Source organism: Ceratosolen solmsi, unplaced genomic scaffold (genome assembly GCF_000503995.2).
Source record: "Ceratosolen solmsi marchali unplaced genomic scaffold, CerSol_1.0 scaffold39, whole genome shotgun sequence".
NCBI classification, from domain to species: Eukaryota; Metazoa; Arthropoda; class Insecta; order Hymenoptera; family Agaonidae; genus Ceratosolen; species Ceratosolen solmsi.
This window is the reverse complement of record NW_011948433.1, coordinates 1,995,527-2,021,147: the sequence shown is the minus strand read 5'-3', so window position 1 is coordinate 2,021,147 and position 25,621 is coordinate 1,995,527. Positions and strand designations below refer to the sequence as shown.

The following is a 25,621-nucleotide window of genomic DNA, read 5'->3' as shown; positions in this document are numbered from 1 at the left end:
GCATCTCTCGTCGCACCTGCGCACTACTGCTCGCGCGCGAACGTCGCGCGCTGTAGGCCTATGGCGCTTTTTTTACAATACTTATCTAGTCGATTGTTTAGAGCGATTTTGTAATTGAGCTGCTTGTTTTTTTTTATTGCAGTTGGGCCCCGAGTCGATCGTAGCTGCACCATAAATTAAAAATGTAGCTACGGGTACTCGTATTTTTACCTTTCATTTTTAAGTGGATCGTCTCTTATAATGTGCGCAAAATTTGACCGGACGTTTAAAAATAGAATGTCCATTTCATTTCAACATTTACACACGAGGAGTCGGTAGAGGTTGTACGCCTTCGCTCCAGATTTCCCGTAGTATTTTTAGTAAAATTATACGAGTCGTCGCACTTGCAGTTTCATCGTATTTAGCTCATTAATACCCACTCTGGCCATATAAAAGTAAGTTTGATTTATTTTTATTAAATGCCTCGATAATTAAATAAACACGATACTTTAACAATATTTTTAATTGTCGACTCAACGGCAGGTCAATTATAATTTTTAAATTAATTGATTTTAAATTAATAATAAACCTTTATAGAAAGTGTAATTTTTAATCCTACTAGACTTTATCGTTAATGAGAAAATAATTCTAAAACATAATATATGAAAAGTGATGTGTCACGTAAGAATTCAAAAAACTGTTTTGAAAATTTCAATTTACACTTTTAACTTGCTGCTTTTTTTTTACTAATATATAAATATATTTTATAGATATTACATAATCAGTGTATACAATAATTCGTAATTGTTTAAATTTAAAGAAATTTATTTAATTAAATTATTTTTTATGAAACTACAGATTCTTGCGCTCCTTCGGTCAGATATTGATTCATAAATATGCCTTCGTCCGTGTGTGCGCGCAGGCATGCGCTTGCGCGCGCATCTACATATATATATATATATATATATATATATATATATGCGCATGTACAGACGAGGATGAATAAACACATCTGCATTTATTAGCTTAAGTATAAGCAGATGCAAATCAAATATGATGAATATTAGGTCATTTCTAAATTTCATATGCAACGTGAAGTAAACTGCTATTACGCAGTTGGTAATTTATTATCTGTTCAGGTAAATTGGATTTGTAATCATACAAGTGAATGCAATACAAGTGAAACATCAAGTGAATATGGATTTTAGGTTAGACGAAATGCTGAAAAATTCAATTTATTCTATATTACTTTGTAGAAGAATAATGTTTACAATTTTTGTAAAATATTATTATTAGTTTCTACACGTGAATGTTGAGTTGATTGTCATGTTGATGTGCGCATTATTTATTAATACTATTTATTTGTGGTAAATATTGAATGAATAATATAATTGTCAATTATTTTTGCTAGGTCAACCATGTTTCTAAAACACCTTTCATATTTGGTTAATAGAAGCCGTAAATCCTGTGTAGCGATAAAAAGATTCCAACACAGTGCCAATACTAATATTGCACATAATCAAAATTTCGAAGAAATTGAAATTGATGTCCCATGGGGTAAAATACGTGGTATGAAATGAATTATTTTAATCTAAAAGCAACGATGAAAAAGGAATCAATGTGTAAATAAACTTTTTTACGTTACAGGTAAACTGTGGGGTATGAAAGAGAAACAGCCTATACTAGCGATTCACGGATGGATGGACAATGCTGCTAGCTTTGATTTGCTGGCTCCATTATTAGAAAATTCATCGATATTCGCAATCGACTTACCGGGACATGGCTTATCCAGTTGGATTCCACATGGTATTCATTATAACGAAGATATTAACGCTATAGCAATAAGAAAAGTGGTAGATTATTTTGGTTGGAAGAAAGTTAAGTTAATGGGTCACTCTATGGGCAGTGTAATATGCAATTATTATGCTCAATTGTTTTCAAACGAAGTTGAATTTCTTATTGGTTTAGATGCCTTGTCATTTATTGCATGCAATATCGAAGGACAGGTTAAGCAACGGTCAGTGGCAATTACAGATTATTTAAAACTTCAGCAGAAAAACATAAAAGCACCACCGCATTATTCAAAGAATGATGCTATGGAAAGGTGGATGAAGGCAAATTCATATAGCCAACTAGATTTTGCTACAACCGGTATTTTAATGACTAGAGGCGCAAAAAAAGAGGCAGATGGTAAATATTCTTACACTCGTGACCACAGATTAAACATCAGATTCGTTCCTTTCTACACCCTAGAAACGATAAGAGAAATAAACAAAGTTATCAACTGTCCGTATTTGATTCTTAAATCAAAACAATCACCGCTTCAGGCAGAGACATACTGGACAAATGTTGCGAAATCCCTGATCAAATCTAGCAATGACTTTTGCATGAAGTTTCTCGAAGGATGTCATCATATGCATCTGACGAAACCAAAAATGGTGGCGGATGAAATTAATCCATTCTTAACTAAATATGATAAATGAATATTTAATTTCGCATAATAACGAAATGCCTGAAAAGCATAAACGTTACAAATCATACATAAAACGGGTGTACTTTTTCAACTCAACAGTTATATTTACATATATAATTTATATATAATTAATAAAGACTGTGTACGTCGTAAAGTAGCGTTGAAAATAAATGAAAATACAATGTAAGAAGATCGTGCCCAAGAAGCCAATTGATACTTTATTATCAGCTACTTATTTACGTTGTTTTACAATTCTAGATAAGATAATGGAGTAAATCCTCAAGTGCTTAACGATGCTATACATTTGCACTGCAATTACGTAATATCCGATGTCACGCGAGCACACATGTTTTTCACAATAGCGCAATAAAGCGTTATGTACGCGCAAGTGCTAGAATCGTATGTTGTGTCCATGAACGTAAGACGCCATTGATCGATACTCCGACGGGAATGTCGTGTAATCTACTTGCTAAGTCAGAGCATTGGTTGACCGCTTCATCTGTTTTTCTTCCTCCGCTTCTAGGTACTCTTACGCACGAAGATTCCAAATGCGTAAATTGTGTTTGCCAATTGTGAGAAACTTTGCTCGGAGAAAAACACGTACGTGCGTCGTTTGCTTAAGTGACCCGCTTCAGCTGATGCTCAAACGGAACTTAAATTGTTTAACGCAAATTATCGTTAAAAATATTATGTGTGTATAAAAATGTACGGACGATTTGGAAGTGGAAGAATTTGTAAACGCGATCTTACAGAACGCGTAAAATATGTTTTACAATATATTTTCTGTAAATGTGAAAATACAACCACAACCTATCCAATAGTCTTATCTTTTCTTTCTTAAAGTTTCGAACGAGCCTATCAGTCGTAATAAAACTCATTGAACAGTTTTTTTTTTTTTTTTTTTTTTTTTTTTTTAATGAAAATGAAAATTCATTCTCCTTTAATTTAGCGTCAGGACGACAAAGATCAAGGATCAACAAACTCCAAACAATTGTAATTATAATCGTACGTTTTAAAATTTTGTTATTGAATAGGTCAGCGTCAAAATGGAATTTTCGAAAAATTCCTTGACACTTTTTGGCTTTAAAAATAGTGCCCGATACCCCACGGTATGCCAAGGAATACAGTATCACCACAATATCGCCGAATGAGGTAATCGAATTGAATTGCGTCTGCTCTAATGTAGCAACAAAATATCGTAAGGAGCTCTTTTTTTAAATTATTTGGCTCGGCTCGCTACGTCAAATCCTAACGCATCGAATCCAAAATTTCATCCTTTTCATTATTGAAAATGGCCTCCAGGGTAAAAATGCTTTCACATTAATCGAGAGAAAGTGTGCAACGAGATTAATGATCATGTTTCTTATCGTAAAGCTTAAAGATCTCTCGGCATTACATTGACTTTTAATACGCGTTTGACGGTGACGTTGTTTGGCCTGTCTCTTAAAAAATATCCATCACTGCGCGCTCGCGAAACTCAGGCAACAACGGACTCTTGTCTTGCACGTCAGCGTCGAATAATGTCAACAATATTGACTGTGACGGCCGCGAATAATAATAATAATTATTATTTATAATAACAAAAACAACAAGAACAACAATACAGCTATAAAAATAATAATCGTAATATTGTACGATCATTTGTAATTTAGTAGCGGGAGCGGCGCACCGCAGCGTCCCCTACAGGAACAAAAAAACAGCGCGCATTTGATTAGGATATTTGACGGCGTCGGCTTGATCGCGTTGACGGCCTATATTTACTACCGACAACTATCCACGAAATTGTTCATAAAATAGGGCCGATGTTGGCCCAATAGAGCCACGGTTGTATAACTTCCTCGAGGAGTCCAATGAAAGCAGCGCAGCCGATTCCGTACGACTGCCGTCACATCTTCATCGCGCGCCGCCCGATTCCGACCGCGATGAAACTCGGCCCCCGTATCGACCTCATCGCACTTCCTCCCACCTCCCGACTGCGGCATCGATAGGGCCAAATAAAATAAGCGTCGCTCTCTCTCATGTTTACCGGGTTCCCGCGTGTCTCCCGCGTGTCTCCCGCGTATCCCGCTCGCCTGACCTTTGCCTCCCGACGGCGGTAATCGTCGCGACGCGCGTATTAGCCTCGGGGGTCGAGACCGTGGCACGAGGGCCATGCGCCTCAGCCGCTGGCGTTCAGTCGCAGTTGCGGGGCCGCCTGCCACTAGTTCAACCTAATAGCCGTCGCTGCCGCCGCCACCGCCACCACGACCACCACCACCACCAGAGCTACCGCCAGAACTACCGCCAATAATCGCACCGCTGCCCCCGGCTGCCGAGTGCGCGCGTACGCATCTCCCAGCCGTATCCAGAGACTCTTTAAGGTTAAGAACCGCGCTTTCCGAACATGGTGCTTGGATTCCTTTGTTTTTCCTCACTCTCTCGAGCGGCAAGCACGCTCGCGCCGATCTCTGGGCTGCAGCGACGGGAGGCTGCGCTCCTCCGTTGACGGCATCGCCGTCGACCGAGCACAGCGAGCGGCTCGTTCTCGCACGCCTACCGAGGCGCAGCTATTAATAAAGAAGATCGTGCAATTGGCGAGCCGAATAGCGGGATTCCGAGGAGTCGAAGCGCCGGATTTATCTGCCCCTGCCAAACGAAAACGAGAAGCCGAACGAGGATAGAGAGGAGATTCGATAAGACCCGGAGACACGACAACGCACACCATGTCGTCGGACCCGGATACTCGAAAAATAGAGATGCACTATACGCCGCCGACTTCGGACACCATCCAGACGAAACCCTTCCCCATTAGAGGTACGTAAAAGGGCTCGGAACTTGTTGCCACCTTCCTTACGCGCTCGGGGCTCGATTGCGCGATTAATTGCGTCGTGGAAGCGACTTTTGCAAGTACTTTTAGGTTAGAAGTTATAACGAGCTAATTGAATTGAATTCAAATTCAATTCAGAATCCAAGGCCCTCTACGGTAATGTGCGAACATTTGATTTCTCGAAACTCACGATGTCCAAGTGGCGTGTACGCGTTTTAGCACTATCGAGGCTCAAGGTGCTTCGTATACCCGCGTACTCACTTATACCAAGTAATAAACTTTCGAGGCAACTTTTGCGCAATCGAACTTTTCGAATGGCGAATTTTTTGTCACGCATAGACACGACGAGGGATCTCACATTTATATTATAAATTTATACCCATTTATATACCGATTGCATAAGAAACTGTCAAAGAGTAATTATTTTTTTTTTTTTTTTTTTTTTAAATTGATTTATATTTATTTAAATAGTCGATAGGACGACGCGGTCTCGCGACTTCAAATAAACCGCCAAGCTAATTTCAGCCGAATATTCCTTCTTTTAATATCTTCAACGAGCTTGTATTATTAAACCCTGTTGCCGTTGGCATAATAGCGATAATAAAACGTACCAATATTTCATGGAAAAGGCGCTTATAAAGAGGGACGGACAATCATCGCTAAGGCTATCCAATTTTTTGGATTTCAAACAGATTGTTTAAACACTTGACAATTTAGGATTTACCTAGAGGATGGAGTACTAAGATGTCACGTTAAAGGAATTAGCGTATTAAATAATAAAAAAAAAAAAAAAAAAAAAAAAAAAAAAAAATTATTATTTTTTAAATTTCACTTATCTCCATTGTATGTAATCATATAGTTTACTAATTTTTATATTAATTAATGTTTGCTTCATGCTTGTAATTTATATTAGAAGATGCAACAAAAAAAAATTAAAGAAATAAGCAAATTACGTTTGTTATTCAAGAAAATTATTACTTTTGACAATTAATCATTTGTAATATGCACTACGCCATAAATTATAATAGTTATTTATTATTATATGTTCCTTCAATACAAATCTTATATATATTTTTACAACTTGCAGTTACATTTTAAAATACCGTATACGCGACAATTCCAATAAAATAGCAAGAAATTTTAAACTTTAGACAAATTTGGAAAGAAAAAAAAATATTGCTTTTTATTACATGCTCTAATACTCAAATAAACAATTTAATTTATATCTTATCAAATATTTGTTAACAAGAATAATCAAAATGTAATATTTTTAAAAAAGTAAATGCTGCTTTCTTTAACATTGTTGAATCGTTAATAAACACTGTGTACAAAGAATTTAAATAGCATATCATTTTCTTAGCTACGGTGTTTCTAGGAATATACGACTGAAAATTATAGCAATTAAATATTGAATGTACGGAAAAGAAGTAAATTCATTAAATGTAAGCCTCTCCCTATCAGTAAAATAATTCTTTTACCATTATTATATTATTCCAAATAATATCTATAGTTTTCACTGGTAAGCAAACATAAAATACAATTTAAAAATAAATAAATAAATAAATCGATCAATAACATGTTACACAATAAATATAAAAGGTTAGGGCATTATTATTAATTACGTGTTATTGTGCACAATTTAACAATACATTATTCTTCAGATTCCTATAATATGAGCTTGAAGAAATTAATTCGTCATATATAATTCAACTTTTAAGTCTTGAAATTTTAACTATCATAGTTTTTTGATTACTCATACAATTTGCCATCTTCTTCCTCGGAAAAGTATTTTTTTCAATCGTCGCTGAATCCTTTGTGAACGGATGCAGGAGAAATATTGTCCCTTTGCTTAAATTTTGTTTTTACTTCTTTGCTCATTTGTGCCATTAAACGATGAAACTATGTGTTGTCATTGTTCATTCACTTTTTTCTTATCATATTGATTTTAGAATTACGATAAGAAATTACTGACAAATAAATGAAGTAAAATATAAATTATTCTTGAATTTTAGTTTTAATGAAAGGCAATGATCTCAATTTTTAATGACTTTGCACTCATTATTCAGATAATATTCAGATAATATTCAGAATAAAAATATTCAGATAATTAGCAAAAAAAAAAAAAAAAAAACTTAAAATCTACTATCATTACAAATGAGTAAATAATAATATAATTAAAATTATACTTAGTATATATTAAAGGCATTCGGATTGTTTATTTAAATATTGTTTATGCGCATTAAAAGATAAAAAGAATGATGTGCGAAAGAAACAGAAATATAAAAATAATTCTTGAAATTAAAGGATGGAAATTATAATCTGAAATTCGTTTCATAACTTTATATAGTGACATTTAAAATTTTAATTTTAATCCATCGGATCTTCGCGACATAGCGAAAAAGACATTTTTTTTTACCTTTCACTTCCAATTGTCTTAAGCTTTACATGGATTTTAGTCTTTAATGTCTACTGGCAATAAAAAACTGTAAATATTACGGTCATATTAATTTTATATTCCGAATGTTAAATAGTCATATCGATAAGCCAGTAATGTGGCTATAAATTTGTATTAATAACAAACTCCGGACGTTTATCATCCCGAATGTAACTGTCACTTCAACTATTTTACCATTCCTCTGTGAATAACAAGCTTTTACTTACCTATGAATAGCGAAAATTTTATTTTATAATATTTATCGAAAATATTCGTATGAATAGTTGTTAAATCGCCTCAATAATACTCCTCGTTTAATGTTTATATATATTGAATAAAGATTTTTAATTAAAATTACATATAAATCACAGAGAGATTTATTACCAATGTTATTAATGTGCTTCAATAAGCGTTAAAATTTAATAAAAAAAAAAAACTCCAATGATATATTATATTATTTATTTCATAAAAAATATACGATATTCGGTATAGGTTGCTATTTCGAACGCGACTAAATGAAATGTTATATTCATAATTTATTTTAAATACCTTACACTCGACTAATTTCAAATACATGATACAATTTAATTCTAAGTAATGACTGCAAAAGTAGTTTATAGCGCGTGATTTCTAAATCATTAATGTAATATTAATATAACAACACGCATTTACGAATTTAATAAATGTTTAATGTCCGAGAGGTGAGCATGATTATTATACCCCATAATAATGATTAAATTCTGATTATTAGCGATGCTTATTTGTGGATATTTTGCTGAAAAGTCTTTACAACTCTTGAAACATTCATTTTTATAACGGACAAATAAATAATTAATGTGCCACTATGGATTTATAAGAAATCGACGACGAGTAGCTTCGTTAGCACATACATGCATGCTCGCGCGCGTGTTTACCATTCTTTGGAAATCATTGTCTAGCTTATATGGTTATTAAGATGTTTTCAGTTGAGATAACTCGCCATAATATTTCTTTTCATCACGTTGAGGAACGTCGCGCACCTGCTTCAAGCTATTTTCTTCAAGAGATTGTTTGACAATAAAAAATTTATCAAGAAATAATGGCAATGAAACCATTATCAAATGGCTATTTATTCTTCAACTGTCACGGCCTGATGATTTTGAAATAAGATATGTTTTCTATACTGAAATCGTATGAACGTGTATAAATAAAAACTCACTGATGGATCAGGTAAAGAACACAACGAATTATAAAAGATGATAAAGACCCCGTTTTTATATCGATTAAATAGTATCGTTTTATATATATATATATATATATATATATGAAAGTTATTTTCTATACGGAAGAGAAAATACCAAGCAGCTTAAGTGTTAATTTTATATTTTCTCAAGCTCGCTTTTGTTTATCGTTCGAGCAAAAATATGATTAGCATAATGATATAATAATGAATTTGTGTTCGAATGATACAGTAAAGAATCATAACGTTTAATATAAATAGAAAGACGAAATTGCTTTACTGTAGTCTAATAAATGTTTCGGTAATGCCACACATCTCTATAAAATACCTATGTATTTTTCCTTTAAGTACGCAGAACAATGTTTATTTATAAAATATGTTTCCAGCATTAGAAAATGTTATTCTATTGATAATTTATTTTGAGATAATTCAACTACGATTGAAATTTCATTAACATTTATGACGCATAAAATTTGATGTTAATAATAATAAATAATTTATAACATTTATGGATTTTATTAATGTATTATTATTGTAATATATTGAATAGAATATTTTAATTGGATACCATCCATATAGATTAATATAGAAATATAATTAGGCTTTCGAAATATTAACCTTTTTTTTATATGTGTGTGCGTGTGCAATATAAAAAATATTGAATAAGAATTTTTAATGCGTCGTAGATGAGAATATTACGAATGAAATTCAATACAATTATATAGAAGTCGAGATCTTGTCGGTTGCTGGTAATACAATCTGTATTAAAAAACAAAATGAGATTTTTATCTGAGAAAATTTAAGCCAGGCTCACTGTAGCCTCGGTTAATCCGAGAATCCAAACTGTCAGCCAATAACCTTTGGATTCAACATTCATTTTGATAATTCACTCAAGGTGCTTTCAAGTCGTCTTTTGCCGTGAAAAAATAGTAACTAACGATTGGATGAAAAATGTCGTTATGTTTGGATAATTTTTCACATATCGGAGAAGAATAAATAATGTACGAAGTTAACAAGTTCTACTGTCAGTCCAGGCCAACTAATAAATGCAGAGTACTAAATGGTTTAGCTACTTAAGCTATTCTTTGTTTCGGTATTGCTTAACCAATGATATTTGTTTCTTTATTATATTATATATCTTTCCGACCTCGCCTTCTGTTTCAAAAATACAATAATATACGAATAAAAAAAATAAAAAAAAAAAAAAATATTTTCTTATACTAATAATCGGTAAATAAATATCAGTTGCTCAGGTCATGCAGATTTTAGCTCGCATGTATGAATTTATTTCCTAATCATAAAAAATTGTACAAAAACGTAATCTATCATATGATAAATTATAGAAGTACTTTTCATAATTTAGGTTAATGATAAAAAAGTAGTCTCGGTATATATGTTAAGTTTGCTTAACGTCGTTTAACATTAAATGCCTGAATATTAATCTATTAAGATTATAAAATTAAGTTTTTTAGTTTTAGATTATGAAATGTCTGTAAATTTCTTTATAAATAATATTGCGAGATTCAAAATATAGAATACACTGAAACCTTATCTGCCTCTCTTCTCATATACAATAGCAATTACGATAATTAATTTAATAAATTTAATTTAATAAAAAAAAAAAAGAAAGAAAGAATGAAAGAATGAAATCATTTCCGTAAATAATAACAATAGAAAATTATTGTTCAATATAGTAATGTTGTTTAAGGTTTCAAAAAATCATATGCGCAATATTGATTATCGATGTTAATATATTATAGGAAATTTTTTTAAATAAATTTTGAAAGCACTTTAATTCAACATATATATTATTCTTCTACTCGATTATTGATTAGAAAATGAAACTTGGAATTTCATTATTATAAGAATTAAAGTAGCCTTTGAAGTAGAAAGTTCCCTTTATTCTAAATTAAAAAATAAAAATACTAAAAAAAAAAATGTAAAAGTCTATCAAATAATTAATCAGTTATTCGCCTTTAAAGTATACTTTTGTTCCATACTTGAAGTAGAATTTTAGCCTAACGACTTGTGGACATAAATTTCCATTACTTTAACATATCACATTACAAATATAATAATTATTAATTCAAATGGATGAAATACGTAATAAAATGTTAAAGTAATTTATGTTGTAGAGCTTTCGTAAATGAAATGTTTTTATTAGCTTACATTCTTTTATAAATAAAATATATCTCGTATTAATGCCTATAAATAAATCCTGCTTATTATAAGAATTTTATCGCTACTTGCATTGTTCTATATCCGTATTCAGCATTAATTCTATAAATGTAACATATTGTTAATGAAATAGTAATAAGCAATTCTTTATTCTCTAGCGATAAATAAAACATAATTCTATTTGTTAACTGTTACTATATATATATATATATATATATATATATATATTAAGCAATTAATATACTTGTATAATGATAAATTTTTGAATTTTAAATGATATTATATATCATATATATATAATAAAACTCATATAAATTGAGGAATAAATTTCATTGGACGAAATTTTATTGAGTTCAGTAAAATCTTATATCGTTAATATCTCATAATGTGACATTCGGCTTCACATTGAATAATTGACACTTTATGCCTACCGTAAATTTAAGAAAAGTTTATCAATATACTATCTTGAGCATAGAAAATTTATATATTAAAAGTCTCTGAAAAGATTAATATGAGTAATAAGTTACTTACACAGAAAAAAATTTTGTATTAAAAGTAAGCGGCTTCGTGATTTTGAGTTAGCAAATCTTCTTCAATCGAAATCTAACTCAGTTTTGGATGTGTGAGAAATGAAATAATAAAGTCGAAGTTGTTTATAATAAGCAACGATATATTTAATTTGTAAATGTTTGTTTTCATTATTATTGAAAGGGCTTATTTTATAGGGTTTTCTTAATTTCATTTTGATTAAAAAATGTATTCCGACAAGATTTGCTAATTCGTTTCTTATTGGGGAGGTTATCAAATACATATATAAAGATATCAAATATCCAATCATCAAGTGAAATATACGTGTGTAGATGCATTAATTTTTAAAGGATTTTATCTGTTTAGTTTACAAACATTTTGTTCAGACACGTATATAAAGCATTGACATTTCCTTAGATATGACATATCAAACGTATAAATTTCCAAATAATATTCAATTATAGTCTATTGTTTTTTTTTCTTATTTTTTGGGAAAACACAATTGATTGTTATTTAGATTGGTTATTTAGGAATTGATTTATAATTTCTATTTTAATTTTTACATTTATAAAGTAAATTTTATAAGACATCGTCTGTGGATATTTATTCAAAGTATACATTTTCTAGGCCATAAACCGATGAATAAATATATTATAGTATGAGACAACCAATGAATTAATAATTAAATAAGGTTTATCATAAATAATTTGTTTCTTCTTCTCGTATCTTATATGTTCTTAAATAGAAGCGATCAGTCAAGGAATATTTTCATTTCTATTCGAATGTTAATTTTGCATAGAAAAATTTAATTTTCTACTCTAAGAGTTTATTGTGCTATTTTTTCCAATTAATTAGAAAATTTTAAGATAAAACGGATTATGAAATAAGTGACTTGTATTTAATTAATTGTTTCCCGGAAAGTAAATGAAAATTAGCACGACTTTATATTAAGCGCCTGACTACGCCATCCATTCATTTTACTCATTACGTTAAAATGTACAATTCAATTCTAATAATATTATAAAACTATTTTTAAAAAATACGCCAACAATGTCTTCTAACTAAATTATGTACTTTATTTGAACATCGTACAATACGTGTAAAATATAAGTATGATTAATACAGATATGTAACTGTAAGACATTAAGTATAATGAATAATTTTCTATACATCAAACAGTGTTATAATTGTAATATGCATGTATTGAAATGCTTATATTTGATTTTTATAATATTTTATAAAATTGTATTTAAACATTTTGCAGATTGTAGCTTATTATAAAATTGAAATTGAAAACACATTTACTTCTATATCGCATCACATTATTATAATTTATGTTTTATATATTAGCTTAGCTATTTTATATTTAAATAAAATATCTTATATTATTTTAAATAAATACATTATTATCTTTATTTATATAGTTTAAAGTATCGTATATTAAAGCAGCATAACATAATTAAAGTGACAATGCCATTAGTAGATAGAAAATGCATTTTAATTAATTTTAAAAGTAGAGCAAGTTTTTATAAATGCCTGTATAAATTAATATACTGATGTATTATTTTTACAATATTACGTCCATTTTTCTAAGAAATATGAGCCACAGAAAGCATTAAAAGCATAAAATGTCCTTCTTTAAGCGCAACAAAAATATAAAATAAATTTATTCAACGAAGTTTGGTTGTAATTAAATTAATGAATAATAATATGTGAAATTTATGAAATTGCAAATTGTCCTTCACAATTACAAGATATAATGATGAAAAATTTAGATATACACATTTGTATTATGTTTATGTACATTATACGTTTATTTATTGGATTTACGATAAGTAATGTAAATTAAACACTAAGGGGAGACCATTTTAGATCTGGTTTGTAGCGAAAAAGTTTTTTTAACGAAACTTTTTCATGGCTTTGGAAGAAATAATTCTAATTAAAATTCGACGACCTAAGGCTTCTCTGAAGATATTTTATGTCCAAAAGTAATTTTCGTTTAATTTAATGTGCACAATATCAATTATTGGATAGTTATTGATTCTTCGGTATCGTGAATGTATTGGTATCAACACATGTGAGAAAATTAATGATAAATTATTTGGACACGCTGACCGATTAAATTTATCATTTTACTATTAAGTATATTTATATATACATCAAATATATTTTGTGTTATTTACCAAATCTTAAATATTCTAATAACAATTTTTCGAATATTAATTAAATTATCGATTAAAGATGAATAAAAATTAATAATTGTACGGAAATCGGCTGGTTTAGTATCGAAGGGAATAATATCGAAACATCAGTCTTGTTGAAGGTGATGCAACTATTTCCGAATAATAATACGTTTTCATTCTCTTAACGATGACATTCACAATGTCCTTATTTGATTAAAAAAAAAAAAATTCTTTTTTTTATTTATAGCATTGCAACAGTAATAAATATTGTATTATTGCATGTACATAACTTATTTTAATACTGCACGAGCAAAAAGTGTGCACTTATAGTTTGTAAATACGCGCGCCAGAGTTAAGTATTTTCTGCAATAATAAAAAGATAATTATTGGCCTCTGTGAATGTGGTTTTTCTCTCCCTACAATTTGAGCCCAATGTACACATGCACGGACAATGTCATGTTAATTCCGAGGAGAATTATCTAAGAATCCTGTATAATTTAATGCAATTATAAAAGACCCTTGAGAAACGGAATTTATCTCACTTATTAGATAAGTGACGAGCTAGCCTTACTCGGTTAACATTAGAGATTCAAAGCTGATGTTTGAACAATAGAGATATCTATTTTAATAGAAAATAGCTCTTGTGTAATGTAGCTTTGATTTGACACTATCGGATGACAATGCAAACTTCTGCTTTTGTAGAATCAATGCACGCACGTGCAAGAATTTTTATTCGCGTATCGTTCCCTCGGCAAATGTAACGGGTGACAAAGAAAAAGAACTTAACTTGGCTGCGCAAATTAGCGCCAACGACATCGTCTATCCTCATTAATAGAAGAATGGTGAGTGCAAAACAATATTTCATTCCTTGGAAAAACATAATTCTTTGCAATATTTTATTCGTAACTTTTCTGCAATTTACGTCACTCTAAGTGGCGAATGTTAGATAAACGTAATAATAATATAAAACAAAACAAACAAAAATCCAAAACTTATAACTATTAGATCAAAAGCTTTAATCCATCCTTTATTTACAAAAATGAAAGTGTTTATCCAACATGAAAAACAACAAAATTACTAATATTTAGATATCACTGGCACGTTTGCTGTATCTTCATAGAAACTCCAAGCCATTTGAGGATATTCGATAAGGTCTCTCAAATACGTGTAACGAATTTGCGAAGTGGCTGTCCCTTTCAAGCGAGGGTGAGTGAAAATCGTAGTTCGCAATCAGCAACGAGCAGGAGTTGCTCTGATTTTCGAGGTCGTCTTTGTTTTTTTTTCACACACTTTTCCACTTTAAGAACAATCCGACGAAGGGGCGCAAATGGCGAGTGTTGCCAAGGGTGAAACCTCTTCGTGTGATCGAGAAGTGCTTTTTTCTTCCTCGTCACTTTGCGACGTACTTCATTACAAAACTAGAAAGAAAAAAAACTTTAAAAGGAAAAATGTGAAAAGGCGGGAGCGATAAATAAAAGAGTATTGGATCTCTCGCTCCTTTCTTCGCAACTTCTGAGAAATAAAATCTCAGCGAAGATATATTGAAAGGATAAAGAGTTGAATATTAAGATAAAGAGAGAGAGAGATGATATTTCTATTTCATCTCTTTTCTTGTGTTTGTTCAATTCTGCTTTTTTACACGCATTCTCTCAGTTACGCAATAGACTTGATTTTATAATTTTCTCACACTTTGTGCTCCATTTCAAATGAAAGATTATCGTCACTTTTCATTATAAAATTACTAAAAAGTTTTCGTTCTTAAACGTTTTGTTTTTTGTTTTTATAATGTAAGTTGTACTCAGTTTAAATACTTTTTTGTAAGTTTCGATTGAATGCGATGAAGTAGAGGGGAAGGAATTGTAATTTATTCAAATACCTTTGGTTGGTATGTAATTTTAATATAAGAATTGAGTGTAAAATTGTTGCGATAATAATATTAGAAATTTCAGATAAGCTGTCATAAAAGTTTTATAGTTCAGTTTTACTAACGTTTAAAAAAATAAAATCAAAATATTATTCATTAAATAAATTTTTTTTTAACTTCAAACAAATGAAAATAGTTAGAAATAGTTGAAAAGATCATTCCAAAAGTATTTTCTTTCATATTTATTTTAATATGCGATGTTTCCACAGGGAATAATATTCCTTGATAAATTTTTATATAAAATATAACGATTACTATTTCACAGAAGCTTATGTCTTATATATTACAATTCAGAGTATTCTAATTATTTTATTGTTATTGACAAATGGGGATTGTTAAGACGATTAATGAAGTTAGCGGATAATCGATCAAAATTTACTTAAATTACCAATCGAAATTTACTGCGTTTAAGTTATTTAGATCACTGCATATTTACAGTTCTTTCATTCCAAATGATAATATAATGTTCTTAATGCTTATAAATGACAAAATGATTAAATAAATCATTCTATTTAACTCACTGGATCCGTAAGTGAAATTTTTTGCAATCATAATTCTCGTTTATAATGAATTAATAACAAAAGTTTAAAGAATTAATATAATAAACTCCGTATGTGAAACATGCGCTCTTTACTGTCACGAATATAAAAATTTACGATTAAGGCGTGAATAATTCTATTTATAACATCGAAAAAAAGTATCACCTTACTATCGAAGAAATTTACATAATGTCTATTTTCTTTCGCATTTCTATTGTAAAGCATTAATTAACTATAGTTAAGTGTTTTAAAAATGCTTCGTATTTAATAAATATTATTATTGAACAAGATCATTTAACAATGCCCCTTATGACTAAAAAATCTTTGAATAATTCACGCCGCAGCTGATTAAAAAGAAATCTCGTTTTTGCTTTTTTATTGTTTTTTCGCTCTCTCTCTCTCTCTCTCTCTCTCTCTCTCCCTGTCCATCTATCTATCTATCTATCCGAAAGCTTAATCTCGCACAAATACATTAGGGAAGCGTTATAACGGACAGGCGCCAATGCAAGGAGAAACCCTGCATAAATGTCAGCGCGGAATAAAGGGTGCGAGAGCGATGATGTATGTAGCCGTTTAGGTGGAAAAACCGACGATAGAGATAAGTTGAATTCCAAATCGATGATCGAGTGGCGGTGAGGGTGGGAGGTAAAACGACAAAGTCAGAATTAACTATAATAGGATTTTATTTGTTTCAGGAGAACGGGCGAACTTCGTTAATAAGCCCCACGTGATTGCGATGGTGGGTTTACCAGCACGTGGCAAGACCTACATCTCAAAGAAATTGTGTCGCTATCTCAACTGGATCGGCATCAACACGAAGGTATATAATCTCGGGGAGTACAGGCGGCACGCGACCACCGCTTATCAGTGCCACGACTTTTTTCGCCCGGACAATATCAAGGCCATGGCGATTCGCACCCAGTGCGCGATGGATGCTCTTAACGATGTGTGCCAGTGGCTCGAGTCCGGGGGTGGTGAGGTCGCTGTCTTCGATGCCACTAACTCGACCGTCGAGAGACGTCAGCTCATACGCGACATCGTCGTCAAGAAGATGGGCTTCAAACTATTTTTCGTCGAGTCCGTGTGCAACGATCCCGAGATCGTCGAGCAGAACATTATGGAGGTCGGGTGACCAACTACGCCGTGTCCCCTTGCCTCCTTTGCCCTTGCCCCTGCCCTTTTAACACCGGGATAGCTTACGACTACCTCGAAGGCGCACCGATCTCTTAGTCAATGTCTCATTTTGCGCCTCGTTTCCTAATTTCCCTTTCAATAATCTCTGCTTTCGTTCGTTTGTAAATTATAATTGCCGTACCTCGTAGGCAGGGAGCTTGTGCTCATTGCTTATACTCGAATTTCGATTTAACATTCACAACACTGTTGTGCACAATTGGTCCGCCGCAAATTTTACAACTCTCTATTTTTTCATGAAACTTGAACGCGCGTCCATTACCTAATTATCGTCGAATATTTCCAATAAACTTTACTATTTTCGATGTTTCGTGCGATTTTACGTGTCGATGAGCAAAGTAATTTAAATAAAGTTGCGATATTACTTATTATACGACTAAAATTTCAAACTGATAAAATATAGTGAACGAGACCTTTGACCATTGGGACTAACTAACAACCCTATTAACCTTCTCCCGCTCATTTATTCTTTCTCATTCAAAATCGCCGCTTTTCACGTTTAAGCTTATCAATTTGGTGGCGCCATTTACTTTCAATTTTTATCGTTTTTGACATTCAACAGATCTTTCAATAATGACACATGTTTTCTACACTAAGGACACGTTCTTCGTACTGTAAACGTGTAATAATTGATCGATAAATGACTTCACTTTTTTTGTAAGCGTATGGCACAAGGGTACATGTATTTGTGCGTTAATTTATATTCCATGCATATGTGGCATTAGTTTACTTATAAGAATTTTTGCAAATTGATAATCGAAGTAATATTCAATTTTTAATAGCCGTAAAGTCATCGTAAAAAAGTTAAACGATGGAAATCACAACGACCTACTATAATAATCGCGCGAGACATTCTAAATTGCCAGCCAATAACATAACCATTTTCTATCGTCTCCTCGCGTCTCTTACATCGCATGTTCTCTTAAGCGAATGGCCTTGCTGTGGAGAGGGTGTATGGTCACAGCATTTGGCCAATCGATGCTGCAACGTCCCCTCGCCCGGATAATCAGCGCCACATTGTCTCGTGTGTGTCTCAGGTGAAGGTAAGCAGCCCAGACTACACCAACATGAACAAGGAGGAGGTTCTCGCGGACTTTATGCTTAGGATCGAGCACTACCAGGAGAAGTACCAGCCCCTGGACGAGAAGTGCGAGAGCGACCTCTCGTTCATGCAGACCTACAACACGGGCGAGAAGGTTCTGGTACACAAGCACGAGGGACACATACAATCGCGCATCGTTTACTACCTAATGAACATACACATAGTACCGCGTACTATCTACCTCACTAGGCACGGCGAGAGCCTCATGAACCTGGACGGGCGCATCGGGGGCGATTCCGATCTCAGCGACCGGGGCTGCGAGTACGCCAAGGCCCTCGGCAACTACATCGCCGAGCAGGACATTCAGCGGCTCAGGGTCTGGACGAGCTGGCTCTGCAGGACCATACAAACGGCGGTACACGTTAACGCACCCCAGGAGAGGTGGAAGGCTCTCAACGAGATCGACGCAGTCAGTATATTTTCTCACCTAATTGCCTTAACTTGCCCAGTTGCTGCTGCTCCCAGCCATCTGCCTCCATCACTAAGCTCGATCGGTTAAGTAACGAACGGCTCGCTGATCGCATTCGATGGAAAAATTCATTATCGATCGCCGCCATTACCAATTAAATTGCGTCAGGTTGAGTTAAGTTCGTAAAAGATGCGTCCATGGATACGTTGCCACCGACGGACAACTTCTCCTCGGTGCTTTCATGATAAAAAAAAATCCGAATTTTATGTGTCGGTATCGCACTAAGCGATAGTAGCTGCTTTTAATGCCTTATATGGCACTTTGTATTGCATGTTGAAACCGTTGAATTTTCAGTTGTTGCGGTGCATTGTGCTTTGGGGCTCGTTTAATTTATCTTTGAACGAAAGATCTCATAGCAAGTGTTAACGCATCGTCGATCGACGGTTAAATTTAACCTGCTCGACTACAGACAATAATTAGAGAGGAATACGAAGGATAAAGGCCATAGGTGGATAAACAAAAAAAAAAAAAAAAAAAAAAAAAAAAAATAAATAAATAAATAAATATGCCCTCGGAATTAATTTACCGTAGCTCGAATCCTGTCCCCAAGAAAATTCTCAATGCGATGTTTTCTCAATTTAATGTAAATGCTGCCTGTAATGTAATTACGTGTATTTCAATTCACCACTATCCATTACAAAAATATTATATCGAATTGTGCTATAAATAAACGACAATACCTGTTGCATATTTTACGGATTATTTACGTATTATTACTTATCGGAGTCAAACTGACGAGAGTGGTAATAATTCAAAGAAACATTTGGCAACGAAAATTAATAATCATTGAGAGAACATTTAGACATGTTCGCGGTTAAAATGTAAATTTTTATGTGATTTACGGCGAATGAATGTCGGCTAACTAAAGTCAATGTCGGTATTGTGGTTTCGGGTGTAATCGCTCGTGTTAACGATATTACTTAAATTGCCTCATATATCAATCAATCGTCTGTTCTATTTGCTCCAAATATATTCGTGCAGGTTTTATTTTTCCACGTATCTTAATCTCTAATGCTTAGCTAATATTAAAAAGTGCAGCGCTTAAGATATTCTTTTTTGCCATTCGTATTAGGTTTTGAAATTAATCTGTATTAATGCATGCATACGTCCAAGGAAGTAATTTTTCTTTTAAAACATCGCGAATTTCGAAGATTCACGGGCAATAAATGCAACATCCTTAGTTAATAAATAATAATTTGATTATTAAAGTCGGAGCGCTCTTACGCATTATTAATTAATTAATTAATAATATGTACCATTTGGGCCGGTAATTTGAATAAAACTCTTAAGGTGCCATAAATATATTAGATGCTTAAAGGAAGTCATATCGGGCCGACTTCGATTAAAGTGTCCATGCAAAACTAAAATTTCTTTCAACCTCCATTCGAAAAGTATTACAAATTAAATTTTCATTTAGAACCTTATTTCTTACCCTGGCCATAAATAATCTATCAAACATCCTATTAACCGTCTCTACGGGTGAGGCAATTTCGCCACAACGAGAGGGTCGGAGGAGGGAGGGCGAGGAGGCCGTCGGCAATTGCCTTGGAGGGTTATTAAGTAATTATATGGCGAGAGGAGAGATGGGCCTCTAGTCGGTTAAGAATTTTTAAGAGTTAATAGGGTTGAAGACGTGACGTATCCCCTTTTAAATATCCAACTCTGCTCTTATAACAGATATTTCCGGCTTAGACTCCCTTGAAGTGCGATTCACTTTGTCACGGCCGATACCTTGGCCAAATCCGAGAACATCCAACGTCGTAATAAAAGACTTGAGCAATGCACCGCACGCCCGTAGCATGCAAAGTATCCTGTTTAAAGAAAACAAAAAAATAAAAACAAATAACAAACAAAGTTGGCCGACCAAGGAGATGCGCACGGAAAATATTACAAGAAATTAAAAAAATTATACCCCGACTGGTATATCGCTTATTTGCTTTTGCCGAGTCGCGCGTTTTTCCAGCGACTTTATAATTAAATTGCAACCTCGTGTGCTCGCGCGCTTTTAAAAACCGATTAATACCTCTTCGCTAATTGATTTCTACCGAACAAAACGAACCGTCGATATTTCTCCATTTATTATGGCCGTGTAAGCTTATAACGAACGGATAAGTATTTTATAACTCTTAATTTGCGAAAATTTCGGCGTTTGCTCGTCAATTTAATAGATAACGATGCAAAATGCATTAGAAAACAACGTCGACTGATTGTCCTTGAATAAGAACGAACGACATTTATTCCGTACTTTATATAACTCAACGGCTCGAGTCAATTGCCCATACAATGCTAGAGTATACTAATTCGAAATCCTAAAAGTTGAACTTTTGCGCTCCGACGGTCAGGTGGTACGCCCAGTATTGCCAAGAATGTGGTCGTAAAATTAAAAGTCACGTCTAACAGTCTCGCGTCGTTCTTATGCCAGGGTATATGCGAGGAGATGACGTACGAGGAGATCGAGAGCAAATACCCGAGCGACTTCGCGGCCCGAGACCAGAACAAATTCTCATACCGCTACCCGCGAGGCGAGAGCTACGAAGACCTGGTGGCGCGGCTGGAGCCGATCATAATGGAACTCGAGCGCCAGGGGAACGTCCTCGTGGTAAGCCACCAAGCGGTGCTGCGCTGCCTTCTCGCCTACTTCCTCGACAAAAATGCTGGTAAGTAAAGTACTACCCTTAGCGGAAGGAATTCAGCCTTGTGACTTCATACCTGTCCTTATCCACGTCGCCTCTTGCCAATAGCTCGTCCTAATCTCTCTCCAATCTCCTTATATTTTTAAAAGCTGTAGGATGCCATATTTATACGTCAGAGCGTGAGAGACCGGATCTGGAGATTTTTTAATTTTTTGTCAAACGGTGATATTCGGATCGATGTCGAATGACTCAATAGAAGGGGTGTATCTATTACGTCATACTTCTCTCCATTACCAAAGAATATCGTAAACATTGTACGATTATTAATAAAGTAAATTCCATGGCTTATCTAGGGCTTATCAACAGCACTTAAAAATATTTATTGAATGGAAGGCGTTTTTCCCCTTTTTTCTCTAATGGTTCTAGTATAAATAATGAATTTAGAAATTACTTCAACTATTCACTGTAGCGTATTAGTGATAAATATTCAAGGAGACCTAAAATGTAGAATTTTATTTGATAACAAGGAAAAAGGATTTGCCTTACATACAATTAATGCCCATCCTTATCTTTCCGTAATTTCGATTTTAAATTCAAATTTCCTTTATTCAAACGAATCTTCAAATTTTAATGTCTTTTCGGAATATCGAAGGGCAGACTTTTGGCTGCCTTCAAAAAAGCTCTGTCACGATAAATTTCTCACCTTTTGCCGTTGATCGATTTTTCATTTTTCATGTGTTATACGTAGATATGATATATCAAAATGAATTTTATCTTTTCAATTTTTCATTATTTATTTATGGAACATAATTTACGAAAGATTGGTATTTCACTTGAACAAATTTTACATTGCTTTCTCGTAAAGAATTATTGATAAGAAATACTGATCATTGTGTATTTATGGATCTTATAAAATAAAAAAACATGCAGGCGAATGCAGGCTTTTGGAACTCGTTTCAAACATTTTATGATACATCATTACTAATTATTCCATGGCTCTAGTCCATCGTTTAGGAGAAAATATTTTCATTTAAATGAGCTACATCGAAGTTTTTAAGTTTTTAAGTTCTGAAAAGTATTCGTAGTGAGTAATGTTAGAGTTTGTTAAGGCATAGATTACTTTATAAAGGGAACTAAAAAAAAAGGTCATTGTTAACTAAAACCTTACTCATTGGAGGATCAAATAATCAAATTTCTGATTCTTTTAGCGGCGTGCATCTCAGCACTTATTGAAAAATAAGCATTTTACGATTAGACGTCAAATTGAATCGCAGTATAACGTATGAGTGAGGAGAGCCGACAATTTATTGCTTTGACGATTCAACATTCACGTTTCCAATAATTAAACGCTTCATTATTTAAACGTATTTTTAAAAACTCAACGGCATATTAAAAATACGTATACTTCCTCCATCCCTGCCCTGATTTCTATCTCTCTCTCTCTCTCTCTCTCTCTCACTCTCTCTCTTTCATTCTCCTTTAACCTTTTCAACCCCTTACACAGCCCGGTGAAAATCGATCCAATCCAAACATTACGTTTTGCAGATGAGCTGCCGTACCTCCAGGTGCCCCTGCACACAATAATAAAATTAACGCCCGTGGCATACGGATGCAAAGTGGAGAACATACGATTGCCGATCGACGCCGTGGACACTCATCGACCAAAACCAAAGGTAGAGGTTTAGTGTGTAGACGCGAGGTTAATAGTGAAGCGATGAAAGCACAACTGCTTTACCATCTTATTGTGTTGCCGACTCTCGTCTCTCCACCAAGAGGCGAAAAAACAAAGGCAAAAGCTTGAGAAAAACAAGAGAAAAAAAAAAGTAAACACTGACATTGGCATCGACGCGCACTCATACTTACACCTATACAGCGCGCGGCTATTCATCCCTTGCATTCATACGCGCGTCCAAGTATAAGGAAAATGTATAAGCGCCCCAATCACTTTACATGCTAATAAATAACTGGCAAAGCACGACACGATATGGCTTTGTTATTTTTTTTATCTATGTAAATATGATCATTGTAAATCCCGCCCACCCCCAACCACCCACCCACCCATTACATTTAACCTTCATATGGTGAATTTTTTTTAGTGATTTTGAATTATATAATAGCAGGGACTTGTTCTCAGAAGTGTGTAAAAAATCATGTTTATGTGTCGAATGAAAATTGTGATGAACAAATATAAAAACATTCAGCTACGGAAGCTTAGATACACACATATCACCAAAGTGACTGCTAGTTTAGTGAATTGTTATCATCACTTTGAAATGTTTGCTGCCAAAAATCAAACTACGTGATTCTGCAATGACAAGTGGAAAAGCCTTCGTAAAATAGAAAATGAAGCAATAAACAAAACAAAAAGAAAACTTTATATGGCGACTGAACTATATTTTTTAATTTTTTTCGTTCTTTTATCGACTGTTCTTTCATACCAACAATGTCTTCAACTATGATAACGAATGTTCTGTAATTCCGTTCGATATACTCACACTTTTATGTATTACTCATATTATTACTATTATCTTTATTATTACTACTACTACTATTATTATTACTATTATTATCATCATCACTATTATTATTATTATTATTATTATTATTATTATTATTATTATTATTATTATTATTATTATTATTATTATTATTATTGCTGTTGATGTTGGATAATTATAGTTTTTGAGTATAACAAGACATTGCAATTTAAGACTTCTGGCACTCCAAAGTGACGATTTGTAATTATATTATGGAGCATTTTAATTAAACATTTATTCACCTTTCTTAAAGAATTTTTTTATCCATGATATTTTTCATCCAATTGTCATATATTTTTACTATATATTTTGTTTTAATGAAAATCACTAATACACGTACGTCATAATAATATTAACAAATAATACATATTGCGTTGGCAGAAAAATTACTTTGCGATACGTAGATTATTCACTTATAAAGGTATAATAATAATTATATTAACAATGCAATTAATGATAAATGATGCCTCCTCCTTTCTACTCATACTTAGAGCTTAGATAGTGCATTATTGAAGCATTACAATTAATAATATGATATGATCACCATTAATTTATCTCATGCTTTCTACTGCTGCTTTCCTAGATCTGACAGTTCTCAAAGTAGGTGAATTTTCATTTATCACATACATTAAACATAATGATTATGTAAATTCGTTTTCTCAAAAGTAACGATAATAATACGAATTCGTACGTACGCGTTGAGAAACTATTGATGACTGTAGAACGAATGGCATCGAGAACGTAACGCTGTGTTTTTTCGAAACTTTTCAGATCCCTGGATACCTTGAGGAACGTTTCCGAAGAAAAGGCAATAATCATCACATTTGATAACGCGGACTTTGCAAATATAGAGTTCCTCGGCATATTCTCTCGAGAGACGCGTAACGAAGATAAGCGGCTCTTTGTTGGTCAGCGGGCTGCCATTATACTGCACGAGTAAGAACATTATAATTATAAAAGAAAAACAAAATATAATAATAATAAAAATAAAAAACATTGGAAAGCGATAAACAGGAAACTAATTTTTCAAGGAGTGCAACCATTTAAACCTGACATTTCTCTTCGATATTGTGATCCCTTTCTGCATCTTGACTTTTTTTATATTATACGTTTCATAATAAATTTCCATCTTCAAATTCTCTATAATTATCAGAAAAAAATAAGAAGCTGTTTCTTATCTACGTAATCACATTTTTTTACATCTTCTAATTATTTGTACAAATATACATATGCACATATACATACGAATATTTGAGTAAGCGTGTATGCGGCATATCTACGTACATATACGTAAAGTCACATGCATATTTAGGAGGCTTATGGATTAATGCGTTTCCTTTTTTTTCTTTTATATATATATATATATATATATGTATATATGTATATATGTATGTATGTATGTAACGAGTTATTCTTCAAAATCAGT

The 25,621-nt window shown here is 33.0% G+C and overlaps 1 protein-coding gene across 1 annotated transcript; it reads left to right on the top strand.

The window, feature by feature from the left end:
• Positions 1-5,115: 5,115 nt before the first annotated feature.
• On the top strand, positions 5,116-25,288 carry Pfrx (6-phosphofructo-2-kinase/fructose-2,6-biphosphatase). Its single transcript, XM_011502457.1, has 6 exons — positions 5,116-5,245; positions 16,959-17,386; positions 18,492-18,965; positions 21,448-21,682; positions 23,204-23,331; positions 24,967-25,288. Exons 1-6 carry the CDS (start codon positions 5,155-5,157, stop codon positions 25,021-25,023), a joined length of 1,413 nt encoding a protein of 470 aa, XP_011500759.1. The 5' UTR covers positions 5,116-5,154; the 3' UTR covers positions 25,024-25,288.
• Positions 25,289-25,621: the final 333 nt, after the last annotated feature.